The sequence below is a fragment of the Poecilia reticulata genome, chromosome 14 (genome assembly GCF_904066995.2).
Source record: "Poecilia reticulata chromosome 14, P_reticulata-male-v2, whole genome shotgun sequence".
In the NCBI taxonomy this organism is placed as follows: domain Eukaryota; kingdom Metazoa; phylum Chordata; class Actinopteri; order Cyprinodontiformes; family Poeciliidae; genus Poecilia; species Poecilia reticulata.
Genome location: NC_088843.1, coordinates 13,519,362 through 13,545,976, shown reverse-complemented (window position 1 = coordinate 13,545,976; position 26,615 = coordinate 13,519,362). Strand labels below are relative to the sequence as shown.

The 26,615-nt window shown below is 40.2% G+C and overlaps 1 protein-coding gene across 2 annotated transcripts in view; it reads right to left on the bottom strand.

Annotated features, from left to right (window-relative positions):
- LOC103475898 (roundabout homolog 1-like) overlaps positions 1–26,615 on the bottom strand; it is a 98,009-nt gene that overhangs the window by 45,927 nt on the left and 25,467 nt on the right. For both annotated transcript variants that reach the window (XM_081615618.1, XM_081615619.1), the window contains one exon: positions 17,222–17,548. In XM_081615618.1, the coding sequence (XP_081471744.1) occupies positions 17,222–17,548 (327 nt within the window). The remainder of the gene's footprint in view (positions 1–17,221; positions 17,549–26,615) is intronic.

Sequence of the window (26,615 nt, the reverse complement as noted above, 5' to 3'; positions counted from 1 at the left end):
TCGGCTCTCAACATTGCCCTTGGTGGCATCCAAACACAGATGCACACATGAATACCACCCCCCCCTCAAGCCCCCCTGTGTGTGTGTGGGGAGGGAGAGAGGGGGGGCAAACAAAGATGGCTGGGGACCAAGCAGGCTTTATAATCACGGCATTCCGTTTGCCGTACATTTAATTGGTTTCAGCAGCAGTGCAAAGAAAATGTTAAGGTTGGCTTGCTTCAACATGTGCGTGGAGACAGCTGCTCCGATGGGCCGGGGGTGGGGAGGGAGCACAGTGAGCATACTGCTAAATAGATTATTTAAAATAAAAAAACAAAACAGCCAGGTTGATAAACAGCATACTGTCATCCTGGCTGCACCGAGATGCAGATGGATGGAGGGATATGCAAACTCTTGTTCAGATTGATCACATTCACCTCCACTGGAGCCATTTTGTTTCTATTGTGAAAGAATGACAAAAAAAAAATTTTAATACTCAGCAATAAATTTGCATATATGGGATAAATTATCTCAAACTGAACGCTTGGTGTACTCCTAACTCATCTTGGTCATTTTGATCCTTTGTCATTTTTTGTACATTTGCAATTTACCACTCGGCATTTTGGATATGAGACATTTACCTACTTGTACCAATTAATTTGTGCTAGTCAAGGCCTGTTTATTATATAAGAGCCAGAGTTACTTTCGTTTTCCCTAGGAATGCTATGCCACACTGTAGGTCAGCTGGCCTAAAGAAGGACACAAAGCTAAAGCAGGGCCACTATTACGAAGCCTTCACTGTTTTTGAAACAACGTTTGCTATGATTTCTCTATGAATCAGTCGACTGCAGGCTCTATCTGACTTCACAGCCCCATTAATTTACATGCTAATTTTAGCTTGCATACTTGCGAGTGTCAAAGGTAGATATCGGTTGGATGAATGGATTTGATTGGATCAGGGTGCTTCATTACTCAACAGGCCTGAAAGTGGTAAAAAAAACCAAAAAAAAACCAATAAAAACATTAAAACATATCTATCCATCCTTGAATATCTTGAATTAGGATTATCTTTGAATGAGACAAATATAAAAACAGCTAAATATGGACTAGTCAGAGACTCATACATTTGTGCTTTTTGACACCTTTCTTTGTGAAAAATACGGATTACTGTTTTCCCTCTAAATATTATGGAAATCTTGTCTGTCTTCCAAAATGACTTTTTTTTTCAGTAATTTCCTCAAATATTTTACTCAAGTAATGGAATTGATGGGATTTAATGGGGAAAACGCTGTGCAGATCAATGGAAATGTCTTCTTTTGTTATTTCAAGGGTATCTTCAATCAAATCTTCCACCTCTGTTAACATTACTTCCACTGATTGATCTACTTCCTGAATGGAAATGCCATTTCTCCATTTCTGTCCAACAATACCCTTAATGGATAATGGAGTTTTCAATGGTCCATTGCCGACCGACAGAGGAGTAGCAATAGAGTCGTCGCTGCACTTTTAACATGACTATTTTAAACTGTAATATGATATTAACTCCCAGCTCTGTAATACACAGTGATGTGCGCCAAGTAGCGTGAGGGTGGCTGAGGCATTTCACATTGCCTAAGCTCTGTATGAATAATATTGTAATCTGCTGCAAATATGGATAGATAGCTTTTAATTAGCTCACTGTAATCCCTGCAGCAGCTTGAGTATTAGCAGGCTCGGTACTGTCTGGATTCGCAGAGTGGGAAAAAAAGGGAGTCAGGGAGATCCAGGGACAGCATGGCCTATTGGAAAACGCCGTAAATATTGTGGGACAAGGTTAGGAGATGTCCTTCGTAATTCTTGAGGACAAAGATTTGTTTGAGTCTTTATTGGATGAAGGAGGGAAAAGGAAGATCACCTTGGTTGAGTTCTTTCCGTTGATGCTTCAGTAGTGCACACAAATACAATCCAACAAGTTTCACATCTACTTAGGCTTTTGATCCAGCTAGGGTTGACGTTCGTTTTGATAATCTCCAGTGGATCGCAGGGCAGCATGTGTGCAGATTAATTGGCTCGTTGCAGGACTTGCAGTTGTCTTCGACGCTGCTTGATGTAAATATGCGACTCCTCGGGGGTTCGGAAGAATAGAGGGAGGGAAACACACCTTTTAGCACTTTACAAGGTAAAGTACAATGAGTTTTAATGGGACTGAAGCCCTTGATTAGACCCAGTGGGTGTCTGTGCTGAAGGTACCCCAAGTTTAACAGCACGCAGGCTGACATGCACAGGCTGTTAAAGTCCTGATGCTTGCTCAGAAACTAAGCAAGAGCGAAGAGGGAGGCCTATTAAACATGGCAGACTGTTTATACCCTGAACAACATATAGCGCAATGCCCACTGTGTGTTCATGAGCGTGTGAAGCTTCTCTTACTTCTCTCTCCCAGAGGCAATTTAGGTTGTAGTTTTTAGAGTTATCGGGCAGTGCTTTGTTGCTTGTCTTCACTATACATTCTCTGTGAGAAGGCATTGATTATTTATTAGAGCTGCCGTGTGTGCGCGCGCGTGTGTGAGTATTCTCAGTTAATGCCCACAAACAGCCACTGCTTGTCTGCAGTTGGGCAGGGTACAATCAGAGCAGTGAGAAAAAACACAGAGTTAAAAATATGTTCTGAAAACATGCCGCCATTGACCTCCACATCTGACATGAAACATATTTGAGAACCAATTTGCAGACATTAAGAGATGCGCTGGATTTACCTTTCCAATCTCTCTCATGGTTGTCAGCTCACTATGAATTATGCTTCGTATGTTTTCGTTGTGGTCTTGGGTTCGATTCCTGGGGTGGTGTCTTTCTGCATGGAGTTTGCAAGTTCTTCCTGTGGTTCTCTCTGGGCACTCCAACTTCCTCCCACAGTCCAAAAACATGACTGTCAGGTTAAGTGATCTCTTTAAATTCTCCCTAGGAGTGTGTGTGCGCGTGTGTGTGTGTGCATGGTTGTTTGTCTTGTGTGTCTCTGTGTTGCCATGGATGGATGGATGGATGGATGGATGGATGGATGGATGGATGGATGGATGGATGGATGGATGGATGGATGGATGGATGGATGGATGGATGGATGGATGGATGGATGGATGGATGGATGGATGGATGGATGGATGGATGGATGGATGGATGGATGGATGGATGGATGGATGGATACACACACACACAGATATGGGCTACGTCCAGGATGTTTTGACACAAAATGCATACAGTGCATACAGCTGTACATCTGCAGGCCTCTGACCTGTGGAGTCTCAGGGCAAATCAAGCAGTCAGGACTTCATACATAGCCGCAAGTTACCAACAGACACTCTTCCTTTGCCCTTTCCCCTATTTTTTCTTCTTCACCCCCCCCCCCTTTTTTTTTTCCAACGCTACCTCCATTCCTCATGGGAGTCTGAGGTGGGCAACAGAATCCGCTCTATTACAGAACCTCCTGAGGTATCTGCCTTCCCAGCAAGCAGGAGAGCCACAGACAAATAGTGTGAATCTGTGTACATGTCAGCAACACACACACGCACTTGGACACCTCTGGTCAGAGATAATCAATGCCAACAGAGCAACAGCAAAGCAGCAGATACAGAGACTGGAGGTGGGTTGATTTGTCTCAAGCAAACCCAAAGAGAAGTTACTCTAAGAAAAGAAATCTGAGACCGCAGAGAACTAAAAATACCTACAAAAATGCTGTCTGGGTATTTTGTGTTTTAGAAATATAATAGCAGGTTACTCAAATGATTTCACTGTAAATCAAAGGTGCCCCAAAAACAAATTTTTAGAAAGACTGTATGTGGTTTTTTTTCTTTTGCTTTCTAGATACATCAATGATTAAAAAAAAAAAACAAAAGTGCAACAAAAAAGTGGCAATCTCTATTTTTAACATGGAACTTTGCATAAGCGAGAATGGGTGACAGCCAGAATGCAAGACATCACACTGACAACACTCCTACATCACACTCCTTGTTTCAGCACACAGTTAAAAAAAAAGAAAAAAAAAAAGACTGACAAGAGGCGCAGATGTCCAATGGGTATTAGTGCAAAAACTTCCTCATCTGTCAGTGAATGGCAGCAGTTAGAGAGCGAGCTGTCAATTAAACAGCCACTCATCCTGGGAAGCTTTTTTACACTCAAAGTACAGACGGGGCCAAAAAAAGGGGGCATGTGTGTGTCTGGATCTGCTCACATTATTTCCTCTTGACATTTTGATAGGAGACCTTTAGCGAGACATTTCTTATGGCATATGATGTACTCATACAGTACTGGGTAAAGCCTTATATGAAAATAAAAAAAACACACAGGCTGTACCAAAATGGCAGCTGGCAATGAAAACAAAAGGGTAAATAATGTTGGGGAAGAACTCCTTTGCTGTTCATGAGATTCCTGGTATGAATTTAAAGCTATACGGACATTTAGAAGTTTAATAAAACGAGAGTATGTAATACAAATGTCTTCATAGTGGATAAAGTTGAGGCACTGTTGTAAATGTCGACTTGCAAAAGCATTAATACCTCTTAAACATTTTTTTATATATATATATTTGGTTAAGTTCCAACCAGAACAATTATTGTGTTTCACTGGGATTTTTGGCAAGACCAACAGTAAATAGAACATAAATGTAAAGTGGAATAAAGGGTACATGAATTTTAATCTTCTCAACAACAACAAAAACAAAGTACAAATAAATAAATAAATAAATAAATAAATAAAAGCAAAAGGATGAAATATTAATATTTTCCGGGGTAAGTTATAATATGAGGCTTAACATGATAAATTCGCTGCCGTACTTCCCATTTCTACGCTGTGTGCAGCAGAAGCTCACATCCCCACACTGAAAAATCATGTTAGAGATGCTTTTCATTTTGCAGGGCCAGGGAAGCTACTCAGAGATAATAAGAAGAGGGATGGGGCTAAATACGTGACAAACAAGAATGAACAAAAATATTCAGCTTTTTGATCTGAAGAGCAAAGAAAATTGCCACTATAATTGCAGTGAGAGGCTGTTCTACTAAACACTGATTACAGGGGGGGGGCCGCATGCAAAAAGCATGCCACGATTTTCATATTTTTATTTGTAAACAAATTTGTCCTTTCCCTTAAAATTTGCAATTAAGCAATATTTTGTGTTGAGTCTGTCGCAAAAAATCCCAATGAAGTTACAGGCTGTAATATTGCGTGTCAAAATGTGAAAAATGTCGAAACGCTCTGAAAATCCCTTGCGAGGCAGCGTCGATGAAAAAAAGATCTGCTCCCTCCTTCGTCCAACTGTCAGTCAATGTTTGAAGAGAGCCTATAATTAGCCAATTTAGCTTGAAGGCGAGGCGGAGAAAATATAGATACAGAGAGACTGGAAAAAGCTGTGCTTCTCATTCGACTGAGAATTTTTAATGAATTAAAAAACAAAAAAACAAAAAAACAGAGATGAGAACTTTGTAAACGGTCAATAAACCAATCGGAGGAAAATCTGACTCAAGATGCACCCCGAGACCTATTTAGATGCAAAATGTGTCAATACGAGGTCTGGTCAAAGATTGCTTCAGTATTCCAACATGTAAAATAAGAAGCCGTCCAATCTATATTCACTCCTACTTTGGGAGACAAACCAGTGACTACGAATCCTAACCCTGTTTTTATGTTTGGAGTTTTGGCTAAAAGCAAACCAAAGCCAGGCTCAACAGTTGAGGCAGAGCATTAAGGTAAATCATACCTCTCAATCATCTTCAGCCAAACATAATACAGCTGGAGGAAATGGCGGTGCCGTCAAGCATGACGCTTAAAAGGCAGCTTTTCATTGCTTTCACTTTTGCATAGATATTGGTGCTTCATACTTTGTGCTTCGCCTGAGAAAGGAAATAGGGCTCCTTAATATTCAGTGAGATACAGGGGCTGCTTTGTCTCATTTAATTCACCGGTAATTCGTATTTAGGTGCACTACTACGTCTTTATGTGCAAATACAGATCGAAGCGGATTCATGTTTGTACGAATAATTATGAAAACTGTTTTAAATCGGGTTTTTATAAGAACCTGTAGAAGCGGGTAAAATCGCACACACACACACACACACACACAAAAAGAAAACGTCGCTTGTTGTACACGAATGTTCATCTGACGTCAAATTTAATCTGAATGGGATCGCAGCATTTTCCTTGAAAAGCACAATGAAGCATATTACACCCAAAAAGTTAATTTCAGCTGCATAATACCACATTTTTCAGGCCTGATTGTTATAAATTGCCTGTAGATTGCCGTTATGTAAATGAGCCAAATCCTGACGTGTTCCGCATAACTTATATTAAATATATGAACGTGGCGGAGACAGAGATTTATGCCCCCCAAACTAACAGCAGGTATATTATCCGGCTCAAATGTGTTTGTATGCAGGAAATGGTTTATAAGTGTGCAAACAAATAAGGATTCCCAGTGCTTAAGGGTATATAACTCTTAAGATCATTTTAATTATCTTTCCTTTCTTTTTTTGTGCTTCCCTCTGCGCCTCAGGTTTATCGTCTTATTCAGTTCCCGGTGCCTCATTTCATGCTGTTTATATTTGTGGGATATTACTGCAAATAATTTGAACCGTGAACCAGCAGAGGGTATTTTGCATATAGTGAAAAACAGAGCATATGGTTCAAAAAAAGAAGTGACTTGGAGAAAAACTTGGCTTCTCTAGCCTCACACTGTACAGGCAAAAAACGCATTTATTTGAAAAATAAAGGGATGCACGGAGTAAATGCTTTTGTACCCTACCATGAGCAGTGATGCTTTTCGGTGAGGGCAGCAAAGTGTCAAGTGATGAACATTTTGAGTCTTTGACCTCGGAGACTCAAATAATTAATGTAAATCTCAAGGTAGAGGGACATTCTTTGGAAGGTGGTTGAGAGAGGAATGAAAAGCAAACATTACAAACAAGAAGTCACTTGTTTTTGTCATCTTTCCAATATCTGCTCTTCAGCCTTGACTCGGCTACGTCGGGGAGCTTTAGAGGCCTTGAAACCTTAAAACACATGACCAGAACAACCCACAAGTCCCCGTTAGGGTCAAGACTGGATTGCAAATTGACAATAACCTAAACGATGAACTGAACTGAGGGCTGCCCTAGTGACTCACGTGACATTATTGGGTCAATTAGTGACATTTCTGGGTCTACCATCGTGACTCTTCTTACTAAAAATTGCAAGCATGTTAATTGGCACCCATGTTCAGAAAAGAGGTCGTCTTCTGGAAGGTGAACTGTTTTCAAGAAACAAAATAATAGATCCAGCACTGTAAGAAACGACTTATTCTATTTGCATCATTCTTATTCAAACTGATTTGATCGTAATGTTTCTGTGTTTTTGGCACAATCTATCTCTCTGATTTCCAACTGAAGTGAAACTAACCCGTTTCTTTTCAAACTGATTATTAGTGTAGCTTTTGTGATTAGATAATCAAAGAGTAGTGACGAAACCACAACATTTTTACGCTTTGCCGTTAGTCAATCTGTGCAAGCAGCGTAACGTTTTTATGTCATTATGCTCAGCAACAGCTGAACATGCTTTCGCAGGAAAGACTTTCAAGTGACAAAAACCCTTTTGCAATGTAGGGCAGAATTCATTGCCTCAACTGTGTACATGAAATTTGCACATACAACAGTGTGTGGAACTTTTTTGTTGTTTTTTTGTAATGTTGAGCACATTATTGGTCATTAAAGTTGCCAGTAAGGAGATTCAACAACAGCAGCTCCTTTATAAGCCTGTCTGCACATATAAATGTATTCCCAAGGGAAAAGAGAGAGAGAGATGCTCCAGAAGGGAGAGGAGGAGGGCAAAGATGGCACAAAACAGGGGATGCAGAACTGACAACCCAGGCAGGTTCAGGGAACGCTTGTAGTGTGTTGGAATTGTTCGTCTCATTATTCTGCTTTTCAGCCCTTCTTAGCCCTTTAGTGTGCTGGATGTTATAAATTACGTCCGCAGGCCGTTAGAAAATACAGCAGCTTATTTGGTTGTGGTGGACAAGCAGTTGGAACAATCTCAGATTTCCATTCTGTGTCTGTGTAGCTGACGTTGTTCAGCTCCTTAATAAGTCACCAGCATGATTTTTATATTAATTTTTGTAGTTTTCTATGGTATTACATGCTAAACATAACTACATAATAATCTCTGTGATTCCGAAATACAATATTGCCTTGCACATGATGCTACAAACACTGTGTGTCCGCTCTGATACAAAAGTATACTGTGCAGTAAATCTGATATCCCAGTTCTATTTAAGGATGAAGTGAAACAGGATGCAAGAAACTGATAGTCCAAAGTGCGCTGCCTATCTGAAAAAACAAAACAACAAAAAAAAACAGTCAATTGAATTTCAAAGCACTGCAGTTGTCCCGTATTTCAAATACATTATGTATGCAAGGGAGGGAAACAAAACGAAGCATCCGCATCCAGTAGATTGCATAAGAATTCTGATTAGTTTAATGATAGTCAGAAAAGTTGGCATTTTAATCACAAACAATCATCGAACCACAATTACACAGCGCACCATCTGGAAGAGCGCTCATTTCTCATTTTCATGCCTTGAAGGCACTGTCAGCGTTTGACTGAGATTTATTTATTTTTTTGTTTTTGCTTTTTCTTGGATGATGTGATACAGCAGTTCAGATCAGCTAAGACAAAAAAAAATCTCTGATAGACAAAACACTGAAACAAAGTTGCAACCTTTGACCCCCCCCCCCAAGGAAGTAAGAATCAGCCACAAGCGTGGATGAAGTTGTAGCCTGTGACATTATGTAGTGATGGGCAGAGAATGGATAGCTCTAATATCTCACAAAAGGCTAAGCCATCCCTCTTTTCTCAGCGACAGCAGGATTAGTCAACTGCTGTAAGCCGTTAACTCCAATAAGCCTCGGCTCTGACAAACTCGCAAGCGTGCGGTGCGGCGGACGCTAGACACATCTTGTTTTTCCTCAGCGCATGGCTCGTTGCATGTTGCGACTCGACGACGACGGGTTTTCCCTATTAATTAATTTTCGGTTGTTAGAAACAGTTTTGCGGCTATGAGCACATCACTGTTGATTACCTCTCCCTCTGGGAAGTTTCTGTTGCGCTGACACAAATCAGAGCGAAGAGGAAAGGCGCACGCATGATGTCATGGTAAACCGACACAACGGGCGTGGAGTTTCACTGGGAAACAGATAGAGATCAGGCAGCTTTACTAATCTGAGGATGTGGGGGAAACGCGACCGACACCGAAGTTCGAATACGAGCGGGAATCAAGGAGGGGAATCATTTTCGGCTGTTTCTTTTAAAGGGGAAACAGTTGGAGCTGAATACATTACAGCAAAATGATACCTGGCATGAGACGGATGGAGGGGGAGGGGAAGTAAGAGAGAGACACACGAAACAAATGGAGTGAGACGCCAAAAGACATGTGTGTAACATCACTGAAACTGTACCACCAGAGACATACATCACACAGAAGTGTATGCAAAAGAAGAGTTTAGTTCATTTATATCTTGCTGCTGTTATTTTTCTCTTCATCTCTTTCTATCACAAGCTACAAATGTGTTGATGCTTGAGCTCTGGTTATCAGTTTCAGTTCACTCCTGGCTTTTTGTTTGTGTTTTTAAGCTAACACATGCCTTACAAATAGGCTGTATTCTGGTTTAATTGGCTGCATGCCACATAATTAGTCAGCTAAACCAGGAAAACTCCAGCAGATTGCAGTGGTTTATGCCAGGTGGCGTTCAGCGACTTGCATAAACAATCGTCCCTCTGAAACACGTTCATGCATCGTCGGGATGCCGTCACACCCTTTCAAAGTATTTCATCTGGAATGTATCTAAACCAAAATAGTGCCTACTTGTGAATTGAAAGGAAAGTGATTGATTTTTTTTTTTTTTTTTGAAAATTTCCACTTATTAATCTGTGAAAAGCTTTTATCCAGACCCCTACTCTTCAATAAAATAAAAGCAAAGAAATCAAACAGATCAGGGAGGAAGCTTAGTGTATGATTAGGTTATAAATCAAACCTTAAGATCTGAGCATCTTTTGTATTGATCATCTCACCCATCGAAACGTGGCTATCCATGTAAGGAGCATCTCTAAAATGTTTTAAAAGGGGTTGAAATAAAAAAAAACACAATCTCCATTTTAGGACTTTTATAATTTATTAAAATGGTGAAACACTTGCTTGTGTGCTTCTTAGCCTTGTACTTTTATTAATTTTTTTCCCTACAGATAGTTTGAATCCAAAGACATTTCAATTGCTGTACTACCTCCAATGTGTTTAGTCCTATAATACAGCCAAATGTGCATTTGTACATGTACGACAGCCTTTTGCCACACCTAATAGTTAATTTAGAAGACTGTATCGTCAAACTTCCTCCAACTCTGCTCAGTGGCAGGGGTATATAGTTCTGCAAGTGAACATGCAGATTTGAAGGAAAGCCCTTCCAAATAAACAACAGCTGTCGTTTCAATCAGAAATACAGGCTGCATATGTCTGCAGAAAAATTCTGGTAAAGTGTGCTTTAGACAGGGAGACGCACGAAAAAAGCAAGATTCTGTCTTCTGATTTTACTGCCTCACATTTCAGAGCCATATGCTCCATATCAGAAGCTCTCGACTGCTTCTCCTCTCCTTTTCTCACAGTGCCACCGCAAGCCGAGCAAGCTCTTCCCCCTCCGTCCCGCCGCTCCGCCGCAAATCTATCTTGTGGAAACGCTGAGCCAAAGGGAATATAGCAACTAAAATTGTTTAGACAATACTTGCAGCGCACTCGCCCTGGTATCCAGACTGTAAACACAAACCAGCTGTCCCCAAAGTGTGATGCTTATTCACAGACGGCTCTAACCACGGGCCAACTTCGGGGAGAACAAGGAAGCGGAAAACGGGATGAGAAACAGCCGGCCTCACGTACTGTTACAGACAATTGAAAATGACTACAACTAGACATTTATGTCTTCCTGACAAGAGAGGATTTCCAGTGTGTCAGTGCTTGTCTATCAAACAGTATCACCCATTGTCTATATGAAGTGAAAATGACAACTCTGTTTTTTGGGGGTTTTTTTTGACATATATGCAGGTCTAATGCCACTTGCGCTGCTTTAACGTGTTTATCCTGAGCGACTGCCGACTGGATGCTGTCAGCAGTGGTGACAGGCATTTCAAGAGAGGAGCCATTAGTTAATGGATAGGGGCAGGAAGAAAAGGTATTGGACCTCTGAGAAGCCGCAACAGTCTATATACGCCGCTTTGTGCGTCTCTCCTAGCCTCGCATTTTCAGCATGTGATTATAATAAGACTGGGCTTGGAGAAGCAAGCTTGCTTGCGGTGCATCCGGAAAGCGTTCACAGCGCTTCTTTCTCTTTCTGTTTTTGTTTTTTCCACATTGTGTAATTATTATAAATTGTATTAAATTCATCTCTTGCGTCAAAATTCAGCACAAAAGTACCTCATTATGACAATGTGGAGAAATGTTTTTGAGATTTTGGCAAATTTATAGAAAAAAACAAACTCAAGTATTCACAGCCTTTGATTATTTTTGTTGATCCACCTTCAAATCTTTTTGCACATGACGGCCCAGGCTCAGCTCACCTTATCTCGGAGCAGTTTTGCCCGTCGTCGTTTGCAATTCTTCTCAAGCTCCATCAAGCTGGATAGGAGATGCCTGGGCGGCCATTTTTAGATCTCTGCAGGGACGATCAGTCAGATTCAAGTCTGAACTCTGATGTGGCCGCTCCGGGACATCCACAGAGTGGTTTTAAAGCCACTCTTTTCAGATCTTGGCCATGTGCTTTGGGTCGTTGCCCTGCTGAAAAATGAATCATCGTTCCAGCCTGAGGTCAAGCGCTGACAAAATGTAACGTGTCTTGGAGAAACCGCAAACTCTGTGATCGTACATCAGCATGTAGAAATGAAAACTACACTTTTATGTTCATGAAGCAGCCTCTGCTGATGCAGGGACTTGGTAATGATGACTTCATGAATTGTGTTTTAATTTTCTTTTGCTTAACATAGTCTAAGATTTAAAGTCAACCTTGTCCTCCCCATTGCACCAGATATGTACTTGTTTTTATCCCAGTTATTAAGTGGATTTAACCAGAGCTACATTTAGCATGCATAATCCAAACTTTAACATTGACTTCTCTTCCTGGAACACCTTTAATCATTTTCCCCCACTTTATTTTATGAGTTATCCAAAGTACAGTATAATCAAGGTCTCTGAATCTATATGGCTTTGAATTTGGAGGTTTGTTTACTTTCCACTGATTGAGCTCCAGATTATGTCAGTGGAACGTCTTTGTAACCTCATTTTTTGGAAAAAAATAAAAATAAAAAGGGGGCTGATTTCTTCCGTGTTCCAAAACGCTCCCAATTAGTTACAGTTTGTCAGAAAAAGGACGACACATCATGATTGCAGCACTGAAACAACCTATTTTTAGGAAATAGGGGAGAATGTTTTCCTCACATTCAAAGCGTTTCAATGGAGTCACTCAGGGATGTGTGTCAAGACAAGTTTTGTTGTCATTTCTAAACACATTTCCAACCACGGTGCTATTACATCATTGTGACGATACACAGTTGTGCGAAAGCGAAAAAATGAAGCCCAATTTGGATTTTAACTTCCAATGTTCTTGCTGTCACCTTTTGGCAAACAGCAATTTGACAATCACAGTTATTTACTTTAAGAGGCCGACCTTTTCTTCCCTCATTTCGCTCCCGTTTTCTCAGAAGCGGCATGGCCATGTGGTCGTCAGTCCTGTGGCTCGTTACTTCATCAGCGCCGTGTTATGGTTTAACCTCCAGTCCCAACTATAAACCTCACTTTCCTCCAGCAAATGGCAATGTCCAATTAGTTTAAGACTAACATTTACTCCTTCCTCTTACTGAACCTAAAAACTGTCCTAGTATCCAATAACCTTTAGAGTACACAGGCGGTGACTTTGCCTTCACCTCAATAAAGCTCTCCATGATTGAATCAAGTGGCTGAGGTCAATAGGACATATGTTCATTTCCCCGGGTCCTCCAGGGTCCCTGCCGGCAGAAAAAATATGCTGAGTGTCTTCTGTGACATTTATTGGACAGGAACCAAGTTATATCTCTCTTTTGCCTTTTTTCTTATTTCTCTTTTGCTTTCAGGATGGACTTCAGTGCAGTGTACGGGTGTGCATGCGTGAAAGTGGGCGCGCACGTCTCCCCACCCCACTCACCCACGCGTGCGTGTTGTGTATAGTTACACTGTATTTCCACCCTGTGGTCACGCTTCAGGCACCGGCACATACTACATCTGTCAGTGTCTCAACAGCGTCACCTCAATTTTCTGCCAACAAGTCTTACTAGTGTGCCTTGAAGGACAGATACTTCTTTCCTCTCTGTATTCGATCGCCGTCTGTCTCTGTCACTCCTTTCCTCCTCGCATCACTTTGCATCTGTCAGCTTTCAACACCGTCTTTTGTCAGCCGCCCTCCCTTTCACGTTTCATCATCTCCGCCTTACTTCGGTTAAATCGGAACAGCGGCGGGAAGAGTCGTAAAAGTCATTCAGATAATTAATGTGGAATCGAGCTGAGTTGTTTTTTTTTTTTTTCCTAAGTACCAATTTTTCCACTCTAATTTTCACATTTACGCCATTCCTGAGTGATCAAATGACTAATTCTCGGGGGGATTCTTGATGATGTTCTGCTGTTTCTCCGCCTGCCTGGGTAGCTGACTCAATGAACCCATCAAGTTATTTAAAGTGACAAGATATTTGTGACAACGAGTCACGTAAAATTTATTATGACCTGTCGCGTTTATTTTTAGAAACAAGTTGGAAATCAGAAAATTCACTCAGTAAATTGAGGTCATCGGGTCTTGCTTGCTCTACTTTTTTTTTTTTTTTTTTTTTTTTTAAGGAAAAAACATCAAATAATGTGAAATAGTTTTAAAAATCTTGAGGAGATAATATTAATCTTAGTAAAACAAGTTGACCTCACAGTAAGGATCGTCGTGATGCAAAAGTACTCATTCTATTTAAATATTTGTACATTTTATTAGGCTGCATAATGTATTTTACTGGGATTGTATTTAATTGGCCAACACAAAGTAGTGCAAAAGTGCAAAGTGGAAGCAAAATTGCTTTCAAAACATTTCGGAAACATAAAAAAAAGAAACGCCTCACATCTATGTGTGTTGTAGCTTCTAACCGTTTTTCTTCTCTAGGCTTGCTCTGCATTTAGCTCCGTTTATCTTCACAGGATTTCTGAATGGCTTCCATTTCTCTGCGGAAGAAAAGCATCCCCTCCAGCACGATGCAGCCTATGCTGTGCTTCACTGTGGGGATGTTGTGTTCAGGGAGCGTACATTTTACTTTAATTTGCCTACATGGCTTGTGACAAACTTTATGGAAGACTTTTGTTTTTATGTCTTTAGCTTAAAACTGACTATATTTGCACCACTTTGTCCAGGTAAGCCAGATTTGTGGAGCGCATGACTAATAGATGTCAATTAATTCATACCGTTTCCTGCCTGTCACATTTTATTTTACTACAGAGTATCCAAAAGGCTGCCTCATAAACTATTTAAACATGGTGGGGGTTTCTCCGAGGCGTTTGTAGCAGAGCGTTGTAAGCCAATTCAATGAGGTTCGTGAGAGCAGACGTCACGATGGGACAAAACAGGAACTATCGTCTTATTTCAAAGTGAAAATCTTAAATATGGATGCAACATGATGTCAAACTTTAAGCCCTTAAACCATATCAGAGCCACATAATGATAGCTTTTACTTTCTACGTCAGACGAAATCACATGCGCTGTGAGACATACTTCACGTTGACAAGAAATACCACAGCTTTTAATTGCGATGAGCTCTCATACCACAAGAGCTCTTCACATCCCGAGTAATCAGCATACAATACTCCAATTCTGGCACGGCAAGTCAAATGTTTGTAATTTGTAAACTCGTCTAAATATTCCGGTGGTTTTAGGGGCTAAGAGCAACAAAATAATGTTCTCAAGGCTTTCACAATTAACAGTTTTATAAATCTCAAGAGTTCAGTTTCGACCGGCCAAGCGTCTTTAAAAAACTGTTAGTGGCTAACGGTTGGCTAATTGTGGTATTCACAGATGGCTAATAAATTATCCGTCTTCGGAACTGTCAGTGTTCACTCCTGTTACTGCGCACAGAAAAGGCAGCCGCAAAAGTGATAAATGTTTCTTAATTTTTTATGCTGTCATCTCGCACAATTAGACATCTTTGTAAGATGACTGCCAGCACAAGAGCTTCTCCCTGGTTCCACTCTTACTTCAAAATAACTGAGATTCGCACCGCAGTAGTTGCTAACTTTGGTGAGCGATTTCAGCACTGCATGAAAACTAGTCTAAAAAACAAAACGCGTAAGAGAAAATCAACCAATGCGCAAGGTAAGTCCTTCTTTTCCATTTTCTCCGTCATGGGATCTCTTTGTCTCAGCAGCTTTTTGCAAAAGGCAGGTCTGTTTAACCACCTAGCCCCAGGGTGAGCCATGAATCTGTGTGACCTCTGAAGGATGAAGTAAGGAAATATAATTCATCCAAGCAGCTTCAACAAGTCTTCTCTGTGTTCCACCTCGACCCTAAAGCCTTGCAGTAAATTTTGTGAACTACAAGTAATAAACTCTCCGCGCCCCCCCTACCCGCCTCCGAGAGGCCTTGGCTCCCGAGGTCGGACTGCTGATCTAGCATTACTGTGATACACTTTGACCGTCGCCTTCATTATGATGCAAAAGGTAAAACTTACACTGGAGGGCCGTCATTATTGTAAAACCTTGGTGCAAACCCTAGAGGCTGAAGCTGCGTAAGCTGACACGGCTAAGCAAAGCGGAGGCTTGACAGTAAACGATGGAGAAGTGTGCTGTGTGTGCGGGCACGCCTCTGGTCGTTAACCCTTGTCACTAACACCTCCCTCAATCAATGCCTTCTTTATGCGTGTTATTACCCAGTGTTTTCGGATTTGGAAAACCTTTGCTCCAATGGGACTTCATCCCCATGTGGCCTTCTTTGTTGAGGATATTTCTCCAAAGGTTGCATATGCTGACCTTTTGCTCTTTGCCCTTCCTAAGGGCATCCTTCCATCACTGCATTTAACATACAGACATTTATTATAGCTGTAAGCAACCTGATGGATTCCTGCTTGAGATAAACCTATTTAACTGGAAGCACATCAACACTTTTACACATGCATGACTCAACAAGGCTGGAGAGTTTTAAAGTCTGTGCTCCGTATAAACAAATCAGTTCATAACTGTGAAGGAACGCTGTCATGTTGTCCTGCTGGATAACAAGGAAAGTCTTTTATAGCCTCAAACTTTTTTTTTTTTTTTTCCAGGATTGTCCTGCATGTTAGTTTCCCCGTGAATTTTGACCAGGTCCGTATCACTTCAGAAGAAAAGCATCCTCACAGCATTTCGCATCTCGGCAAAAAGTTTAATATTATTGTCATAATAACAGAGAACCTTCTTTTACATGTATGCTCTGTGGCAAACTTCAGACAGGGCGTTCTTTCAACAATGGGAGGCTTCTTGCCGCTATTGAGATGGCGATAGCAGAGCCAGTTTCCAAAGCACAATGTAAAAATAGACAGAGGAGGTCATTCATTACCACTGATAAATCACAGCATGAGAGGACTGCTCGGATCCCCTTGTTGTATGTTTGTCGTATGTTTTATGTTTCACTGTTTTAATCTCTAACATGTCCTAACATGTTTATTTTGAAATTGAATAACTTCTTAGGGCAATTGGATGTACTGAATTTTATCGGGGGCTGTCAGAATAAAGGGGATAAACACAAATTAACATTTTGTAGCACCAGTGGCCATTAGTCAAAGCTATCCAGAAGAAAATGGAGAGGAAGAGATGAACATGCAGCAGGAACCTCGAGGTTAGGGATCAAACTCCCTCCCCCCTGACTGTTACATCCATGACCAAAGGCCCCGATATACTTGTCACCCGCAACCTGGCCAACCAATGTATCCATTGCCATTCTTATTTATGAACTACTTTGTGTCAGTGTATCATAAATCACAATAAATAACATTGATTTAAATGTTATTTAGTGTAAAAATGTGGAAAAAAGTTCAAGGATATTTTTCACACGTTCTCGCTATGCTACCGTATGTTTAATGTTTTTTTGTGTAGATTTATTCTATAGGACTATTTTCGGGCAACGTGTTCTAACAAAACTGGTCAATATCAACACAACCAGAGGGGGGAAAAAAGAACAGCGGCACTTACTAGCTACTTCCAGGGATGCATTGTGACTGATCGCCTGGCCCAGATAATTTCGGGCCACACAGACGTAGCTGCCGTCGTCTGGCTTGCTTCGACGTCCGTGGACGATGCGCAGGAAGAAGAGGGATCCGCTGGGCAGCAGCATGCGGTGGGAGCGCGGGTTGTCTCGGTCCGTCTCAACGCGCTCGCCATCTTTGTACCATTCCACTGTCGGGGTTGGACGGCCCTCTGCCTTACAGTTGAGCGTAGCTGGTTCCCCTTTGGACACAATCAAATCAGACGGGTGCTCTACAATCCGGGGTGGGAAGTCTTCCTGTCGGAGACGAGACCCTGGAAAGGGAAATGGGGAAATTAGCTGTGTATTAATTCAGTATGTTAAAGTAGAACACTGAATATGTCACAGCTTAGAGCCATAAAGAAATATACCAAATAATCCCCCTGGTAAAGGTGACTAAGAGAAGCAGGCAATTAATACCAGAAATGTAACAGAATGTAAATCTTTTGTTTTAGTAGCTACAATCTCATCAGATAATGTAAATTACAATAAAAAAAGAAGAAAAAAATCCAACAACAAAAGCACTGACGTGTGGAATCTTTCAGGAAGCAATATGTCTCGAAATATGAGACAGATGTCTTTGAAAAACAATAATGGTATAATTTTATACCGCTTTGGAAAAGCTCCAAGGCTGAATTTAAATAAGATAAAAGCATCACGCATGACTGTTCTGACGGAATGATGTTTTCCTTTGACTTTTCATTTTTGCACGGCTGTGTAAACTTAAACTCTAAATTTTTCATGCACTTCTATCTATCACTCACGATACCCCTTCACCATATGAACCCAACTCCACCACAGCCTGTAAATAAGACATAGAAATATGAATCGATACTTCCAACCACACAAACACTAACAACCACAAAATCCGCTTTAATCCCTGATTCACTGCTGAGATGTCAATCAATCCGCTCCCTCCACGAAGCTGTGCAAGGCGGATTCCCACTGAGGCTGAGGACAAACAAACCCCCCTAATGACTTCCAGGTACACAACTCTGATGCCTCTGCACATCTAACATTGCATTCATCTCTTTCCAGCCCACCCCAGCACAGTTAACCTCTCACACTGTGCCACTTCCTATCATGTAAACACCCACAACCCATCTCTTCCTCTCATTTTTCTGTAACATTACCTAAAGCCGGGAATTTCCTTCATTCACTGCAATCCAAACAAAGCTAAAAAGTGCTACGGAGTGCTAAAAACGAATGACAGAAACTCATTTTTCATTTGTGAACACACTTCATTTGTTAAGTACAACTAGCTCATACCAGATTTGACCACCTTTTGCCTTTGAAGCTGCTTTCATTTTTTTTTTTTTTTTGTGGCATGGAGTCAACAAAATGTTGAAAATGTTCTCCAGAGATGATAGCATCACTCAGTTCCAGCAGATTTTGTTGGCTGCACGTCCATAATGCAAATCTCTCATTCCACAAAATCCCAAAAGAGGCTCTGTTCGATTAAGATCAAGAGACTAAGGAGGGAGCTAGAGTATTGCAAGACCCACATTATGGTCGAGAACAGAGAGACGATTTGTGCTTTGTAACGTGGCTTGTTTTTCTGCTGGAAATAGCTAATTAGTTGATGGTGCACTGGGTTTATAAAGGGATGGCTATGGTCACCAACAATACTCAGGAAGGGGCGATTAAACAAGGTTACATTGGTTCTAAGGGGCCAAATTGTGACAAGAAATATCCCCGCTACCATAACACCACCAACACCAGAAAAAGCTACTAATAGTCTGGAGCCACATTTTCATGTTGTTTACATCAAATTCTCACCTATCTGAATGTAATATCTGAAAGGAGGACTTAGTAGACCACACAACATGTTCAACCTGTTACCGTCTGATTTTGGTGAAGTGCAGCCTCATTTTATTTGATTTTAGATGACTCGAGTCCAACCTGGTGTTTTCTTCTCATGCAGTTGCTCATGTGCTTTGAGAATCAACATATTGTGGACAAACAACAATACGTGGTAATAAACCACTCTTTAAACCACTCTGCGTGTAAAGAAAGTTAACAAAAAAAGATAGCTGTGTGTGGAGATCCCAGCAGATGAAAACAAACAGACCAGGATGTCAGGCATCAACAGCCAAAAGCCCTTAAATCTCCTGTTTTTGTTTTCCCGTTCTGATGCTCAGTTTGAGCTTCACAAAGTCGACTTCAGCATGTCGAGATGCCTAAATGCATTGAGTTGCTGCCATGTGAGTCATAGATTTTCTATTTCTGTTAATAATCCATGGAATAGGTGTATTTATTAAACTAGCAAGTTAGTATGCATGCAGTGGTCAGTCCTGAGTTGCATTCATAAGGTCAAATTGCAAAAAAATGTACAGTATATTTTTTTCTTTTAATTAGATGCAGCAACACTAAGATTACCTGATATTTTTGCACTTTTTTTTTAATTTTGAGAACATCTGACTGAACCAAGAACCCTTATTAAAGCGTACTGGAAATAAGAATTGGTCAAGAAAAGTCTAATCATTGCACTTTTAGTAAACACTGAGTTTCTGAATACAGAAATGTGTTATTTGAATCAAACTACTATACGATACTTAGGAAAGTAAGTATCGTATTTCTGTAGATGTCATGCTTCCACATCTTACTGCGTTGTAATTCCATGTCAGCAGGAGCTTTTGCTGTTTATCTGATGTAATACTGTTGGGACGCATGTTGGTTCTTTTCCATGGGGCTGACAACAGAAGCTTCCACAGCTTTTAGCAGGGCCTGACTGTAATGTGTCAGTGGCCTTGGAAAGCAGATAATCCCTACCATGCTCTGGTGGTGAAATCCTACATTCCCTTTGCACCCAGTAATACCCACACGCAGGCATTTAGCCACACTGATAACACCTTACAAACTGAGAGGAAGGTTTGTGGTGCAGTTTAATCACTTGTGTGTTTTCACACGTGTACTTACTGCTTTCCAGAAGCTGATAAAAGAAAACAGGATCTTACGTGCAGCCTTCTACCGCAAGTAAAAAAAGAATAAGAGCATAAGATACATGCACGGGCTCATTATTAGAAATTCTCAGGTTTTGCAACCAAAATATTTACATGTAAATATAATATTTCTGGCAAGACAAGTCAAATGTTTGTAATTTGTAAACTCGTCTAAATATTAATGTGGGTTAAGGTGGCCTTCCTCGGTGTGACCGCTGAGGAAAGATCCTGCATGAATCTGAAATAACTAATCATTTTTTGCGTTCTTTCTTTTTCGACGCAATAAATGGTTGACTTAACTCAAAAGCTTTTTTAAGCAAAGGCATCCAAAAAATATATATACAGTGGACATCAGGCTAGTCGTAGGTCAGTGTTTGATTTTTACGAGGAATGTAACTCCAAATTATTCGCTCAAAATTCACACACTTGCAGATTTTTGATAAAACTTTCAAAGTATAATGCAGCTAAGGTAGCTGAAATATCTAATATGTAGCGCTACTTAGAGCCATATGCTTTTGACTGGCGTCTGTGAAGCAGCCAATCCAGGAGTGCAATTCATTTTCCTTGGCGCCGATTGGCTGCGCCCCAAAATAGAAGAAATAAAAACTGTAGATGTTAGCTACTCATGTAGTGCTTAAATGGTTTCTACTGAACATTTTAAGGCATACCGAGATGTATATATTTGGTTTGAACTATTTAAAAAGGCAATTTTGTGTTTTTAGAAGGGGGTCTCAGGTATTCGGGGATACCGTCGATAGCGTCGAATATTGCAGTCCACTGCATTGTTCTGAAACCTGTGAATACAATCACGAGTTAACATATTTGTTTTAAAATGGGTATGGCAGATGTAATGCACATAACATCATTTTGGGAAAAAATTGTAAACTTGCTGTTTTCTATACAGAGACCTCCATAATTATAGGTACCCGGAATAATTCTTAAAGTAAATATTTGCCAGGTAGAATTGATAACTACTCTGCACACTGTAGGTGATATTAACTCAGTGACAAAGGAGAAAGCGAGGAATCCTATCACATAGGTGAACACGATAACTTTAAAATACCTCAAGAAAATTAAAACTCCTTTCTGGACACCAAAGTAAAGAAAGGACAGTCAATATTGCCCACAGAGCTGCAGGGAAGAAGTGTAAATATTTAATATCAGAACAATTCTCCACACTGTCTAGACGAGTAAAGAGGTATCAGAACAATACAAACAAGACAGAGACTGTGGCCTTTGGTCCCTGTTTACAGCACACATGCTGCTTTCCTTGTTCTTAATTGTGTTGGACTGACGCCTGGGGGTCCGCACACGTCCCTAAGCTCCTTGGCATTACTGAGAGGCAATATCAGTCTGCCACAAGTGGGCCCCCAAAAGACCAGGCTTTATCTGCAAAGGGCCAGCAGCCAGCATGAAATCAGTATGCAAAAACATGCACACAGGTGCACAATGAGGTACATGCTTCCAAACCAAAGGCAATTTGTTGCACATTTGCAACAACAGAACAAGTCTCCGTTTTTTTGTTTTTTGTTTTTTTCAGTTTGATGCAGTTCTGTTGTTTTGTGGAGCCGACGGGGTGGGTTAGAAAAAGACAGCGAGAAAGGAGCTTAGCGAAATCTTTTGTCTTCATAAAACCAAGTAGAGTATGAAGAAAACAATTTTTATGTGGCGAATTGGAGAATAATGGGCTTAATTTCCGATTTTTATAACAAAACTGGAAGCTCCAACACAAATACCACGATTTATCATTGTTATATTCTAAGTGATCGCGTATATGCAGTTGCAATAACCAAAGGTTTTATGTAGTGATGCATTGATTTAGTGGAGGATATATGTGACATATACATTTTTGTAAAGCTTTGACTTGCCTATACCTGTTTTAATAAATGCTGATTCCATTTAAAGAACTAGAACATCAACAGATGCAAGAAAAGCATAAAAATATTTTTTTCCTGCCTTCCTCCTATCAGTAGTCCACAATTAATAATCACTAAGATGAATGTCACTGTGTGAAGAGAGCAACAAAAAGTAGCCTCTGTATATATATTAAGTAGATTCTTACTTTTTGGCTAAAAAAAAAAACATTCTCAAATCCATGTTCTGCTACCAGCAGAGGTTACAAGATCTTAAGGATAAAACCAGCCATCTTTTTTGTACTCCAATCAGCCTTCTTATTATCCGTTTATAATCTTGCTCTCTTCCTCCCACAATATAACGTGTTATGCTGTACAAAATACAATATTAACTTTGAACCTGCTTCACTCAGTAACAGCGTTCACACAGATAAGCGCCTTTGTCAGAATGATCCGGTAACGCTTACGGTGCATTCACTGATCATAAAAAGATTGAACGTTTTAGCTTCCAGTTGTCTGGTCACCAGTCAGAACCAAGCTAGACAACAGCCAACTGTGATCAGCAGCTGATTTCTCAATATTGTTCTATTTTAGACACATAAATGTCAAGTATTCAGGGAGGTTTGTAAACCTTGAACTTGTCTCTGCCATACAAGCTCACGCCTATTTCCGATATGATCAACAAATACAATAAAACTGCATGAGACAAGAGTAAAAATAAATTACAGACATGCATTCCTTTGAGTCTAGGTATTCAAACCGTAAAAATGGAACGCAGAAAAGAAAGTAGAAGGGCATACATTAAAGGAAGAGGAAGAAGGCAGCTTTTGGAAAAAAAACAAATGATCACCCCACTCACTATAATAACACACTGCAAATGCAATTTTCCTCCGTCCTGGTGGTCGTACACAAGCCCACCCAGGTGCAATTTAAAACATAATATTTAGAACGCATTGAAGACAACCAATGTGACGGCCTAGATTCAAACCAAAGACACATTCAGACGCAGAATTTCACTTCACTGTCTCATTAACCTCCTTTGTGGAAGACACACACACACACTCGCATTGATCTGAACGCACCGACGAAGAGCCGGGTTTCAGAAATCTGCTCAGATTCATAGATGCGATTCTCAAAGAACGTGCATAATTGTCTCTTTGTGGTTTATCCAAACAAGACAGTCATTGAAAAGCAGTTGGTGACATTTATGAAGCTAGAATGCTCCAGACATATTGTCACCCTTTGACGCTGCTAAAAGCTGACTGACACAATCAGACTGCTTTGTTGAGACGACGAGAGCCGCAGCGGTGGTTAGATTTCAACCGGCTATGCTTCGAGAGATCTTATGCCTTAGTGTAAACGCCAGTTTTGGGGGGTTTTTTGCGGAGCCTGAATCAGCTAATAAAGAAATGGAGATTTTCTGTGCGGCTTAGGGAAGAGCAATAAATAGAACGTCTTGTTAAAGCAACCCTTTTTTTTTTCAAGCTGCAAAGGTCATTTAGTCGTTCTTCTTTGAGATCCATGGGTTACATCGTTGATCAAAGTCCAAACTTTTAATAGCAAGCAGAGATTTCCAGAAGCTTCGGTGGTTACGGCTGTGGTTTTGTAAGTCGAGTTGCACCACGCCGGAACAAATGACCGTCCACGGAGGATAACGAGAGAAGAAAAAATGACACATGAGAGATTTGAGCTGAAAGAGCATTTCAGAGACACCAGTGACATGTAAAAACAACTGAGCCCAACGACATCAAAAAGTGTTGGTGCAAGAGAGAGATAGGCACCGGAACGAAAACATTTTCACACCGCTGACTCTTTTTTGTGATTTTGGTCATCTGCTTTAGAAAAATTCTAACTCAAAAACATAAATAAATAAGACTTTAAATGGGTGTTTTTAAGAATATCCTGTCGGAATAACATACAGTCTATATGCTGACAGAATTTCCATTTATAGTTATCATTATGACTACCAACAGTAAATCCCTCAGACCCAAAGTGGAGAGTTTTCAGATTTTGTTAGTAGTTGCGTAAGGTTAAGTTACTTGATCTTTGGGCTTCACACTTCCTCACATCTGGCACTTTGTAACATCTTGTGTTCAGACAAATGGCTAAACTATATATATATATATTTTTTTTTTTAATCTACACTTATCTCACTCTCTTTGCAAATGTGCAGGTATGTTCTTCTGGCATTAGTATGCTTGTTATTAGTCTGACAAAAACTATTTGAAGGTGTCTTTTTGAGAGAACTCTAAGTTATGCAAGCAAAAATGTTTAGAGTGGATCTTCAGCCTGGTAATGATGATGATGACTCTTACTTTAAAAGATTTACTTTTAAAGTAAAAAGAAACTTGTACAGCCCTTGTGATATGCAACATAATTTTTTTAAAAAAGTCAGTCTGAATGGATATTATCATTTGTAGTAATAATACCAATTCCCATGCAATACAGGGGGACATTTAGATCAAGTATTCCACTGAAGTCACTGCGTCCTCTCCTGAGAATTAATAAGAAAAAAACCAGGTTGTAAGAAAAGCAATGTAAAGGCAATATAAAAATTTGATATCAGTATAGTGATGTTACAAACATTTTATTTATTTGAGTGCCTCTACACTTAAATCACTTCCTGTGGTTCAGTCTCAGCTGATGCAAATTGTGTCTTCCTTCTAAGAAACTGAATTTTAAAAAAAATTTGAAAGCTGTAACATGTCACACATTAGATTTAAATATCACAAGCCAATTTGATCACATATACTTAGGGGTGTGAAAACACACACAGCTCACTAAACTGTACACAACACTCGGCTTGTGAAAACGACAAGTCACAACATTTTGGGCAATCTAAGAAACTGTTTCCCACAGAGGCACAGAATATTCCATTTTAGGTCTGACTACTCGTCTCCTTCTGATTTTCATGCTCGTCTTCATCTACTGCAGTTCCAATATCAAAACAGCCTTCACATTATATGACAGATGTCTCGCGAATTTGATACTGAGTATCGCACGGTCGTTTTTGTGTGGAACTACTCAGTTCTGGCTGGATCAGAAATTAGGATTGGAACTACAAATTACGTGATTCCAAAAAAATGTAAATTGCTTTTTAGTTTAAAGCAGCGAGAAAGCTTAAAACCAGATGCCATCTTCTGTGTCATTAATAGCTAACAGACTGTCGTATTTCTCAAAGGGCTCACAACAGTCAGTATCTTGTCTGTCAGTTTTACTACTTTTCTTTTTTTTTTCTTTTACTGAAAAAATAACTTGTTGCAACACCAGTAATTTAAAAAGTATTAGGGGCTTTTTCATTGCTTTTGGAACTGAGCACTTTGAACTTTTTTTTTTTTTTTTTTGGCACTTGTGGTCCTGATTGAGCAGCAATTTGACGGGAACAAGAGTGAAGAGAGAAGAGGAAGAGATGCAGCAAACAGTCACAGACCTGGAATCAAATCCAGGACACTGAGAACAACAGTCTTTGCTTTTGGTGCTCCAGCTCTACCTACTGAGCCACACAGCACTCAGTATTTTTGGTATTTAGAGATCACAAACAAATATGTACAAAAATGGATTTTATTGGGTTGTGTTAGGTTCACAGCTTTCGCAAAACATAGCCTTTATTGATGTCATGAATCATCAAGTCAGAAGCTACAGCCAGAAAAAATAAAAAAAATACATTTTAAAAATGCTCCTTTGAGGACGTAACCCTCTTTTTAAACTTTTACACGTGACTTTTAAAGGTTACAAGTTATTTCCAGGACCAGGACCCTCGCTGCCTGATTTTGTTCATTACATTTGAAGGTAACATCCATCTTCCTAAACATCTCATAACATTGCAAAACAAATAAGCCAATTTAACTAAATGTCAACCATTTCTCTTTCTCATTTCCTGCAGACACATACTCTAAATATACACACTTACTCATTTGTAACATGAAATACAATGAACCAATAAATACCATGCATTCTTTCTCAGGCTGTAATAAACTGCAATTAGGTGGAAACATAGAACACTGTCATTCAGTCAAGAATGCGGGGGAAGGAATGCGAGCGTCTCAGGGCCGGAGCGAGGTGTCTGAAATCACGCTTTCGCTTGTATTTTCGTCATTAAGCAGAGTTTGGACATGTGTTTCTAATCCCGAGTTATGAATAACTCCAGTTACACTACTAGACCGTACTGTAAGGCGGTCCGTTCTGCCCGCTGCCCTTCCAGCAGCACAATGCAGCAAAATGAGGCAAGTCTTTGGGGAGGCGAGCCAAGGTCATGTGCATGATAACACCTCCCGACTGCAGCACCCAGATGTTTAGGGCACGATATGAGGCTACGGGGAAACGTAAACTCCAAGAAATATGCTTATAAGCTTAGCCACAGGCTCGGCAACTGATTTCACCAGACGTAGAAGCGACTATTGATTATTGGTCTGTCGTATGCAGAAGTAATACCGTATTATGGAACACCAGATTTGATGGCCAGAAGTTACTTACTATTAGCGAGTAGAAGTCTGAATAATTGACTTAGACTCTGAGTTAAATAGCACATTTGTTCTAACAGATTTTTT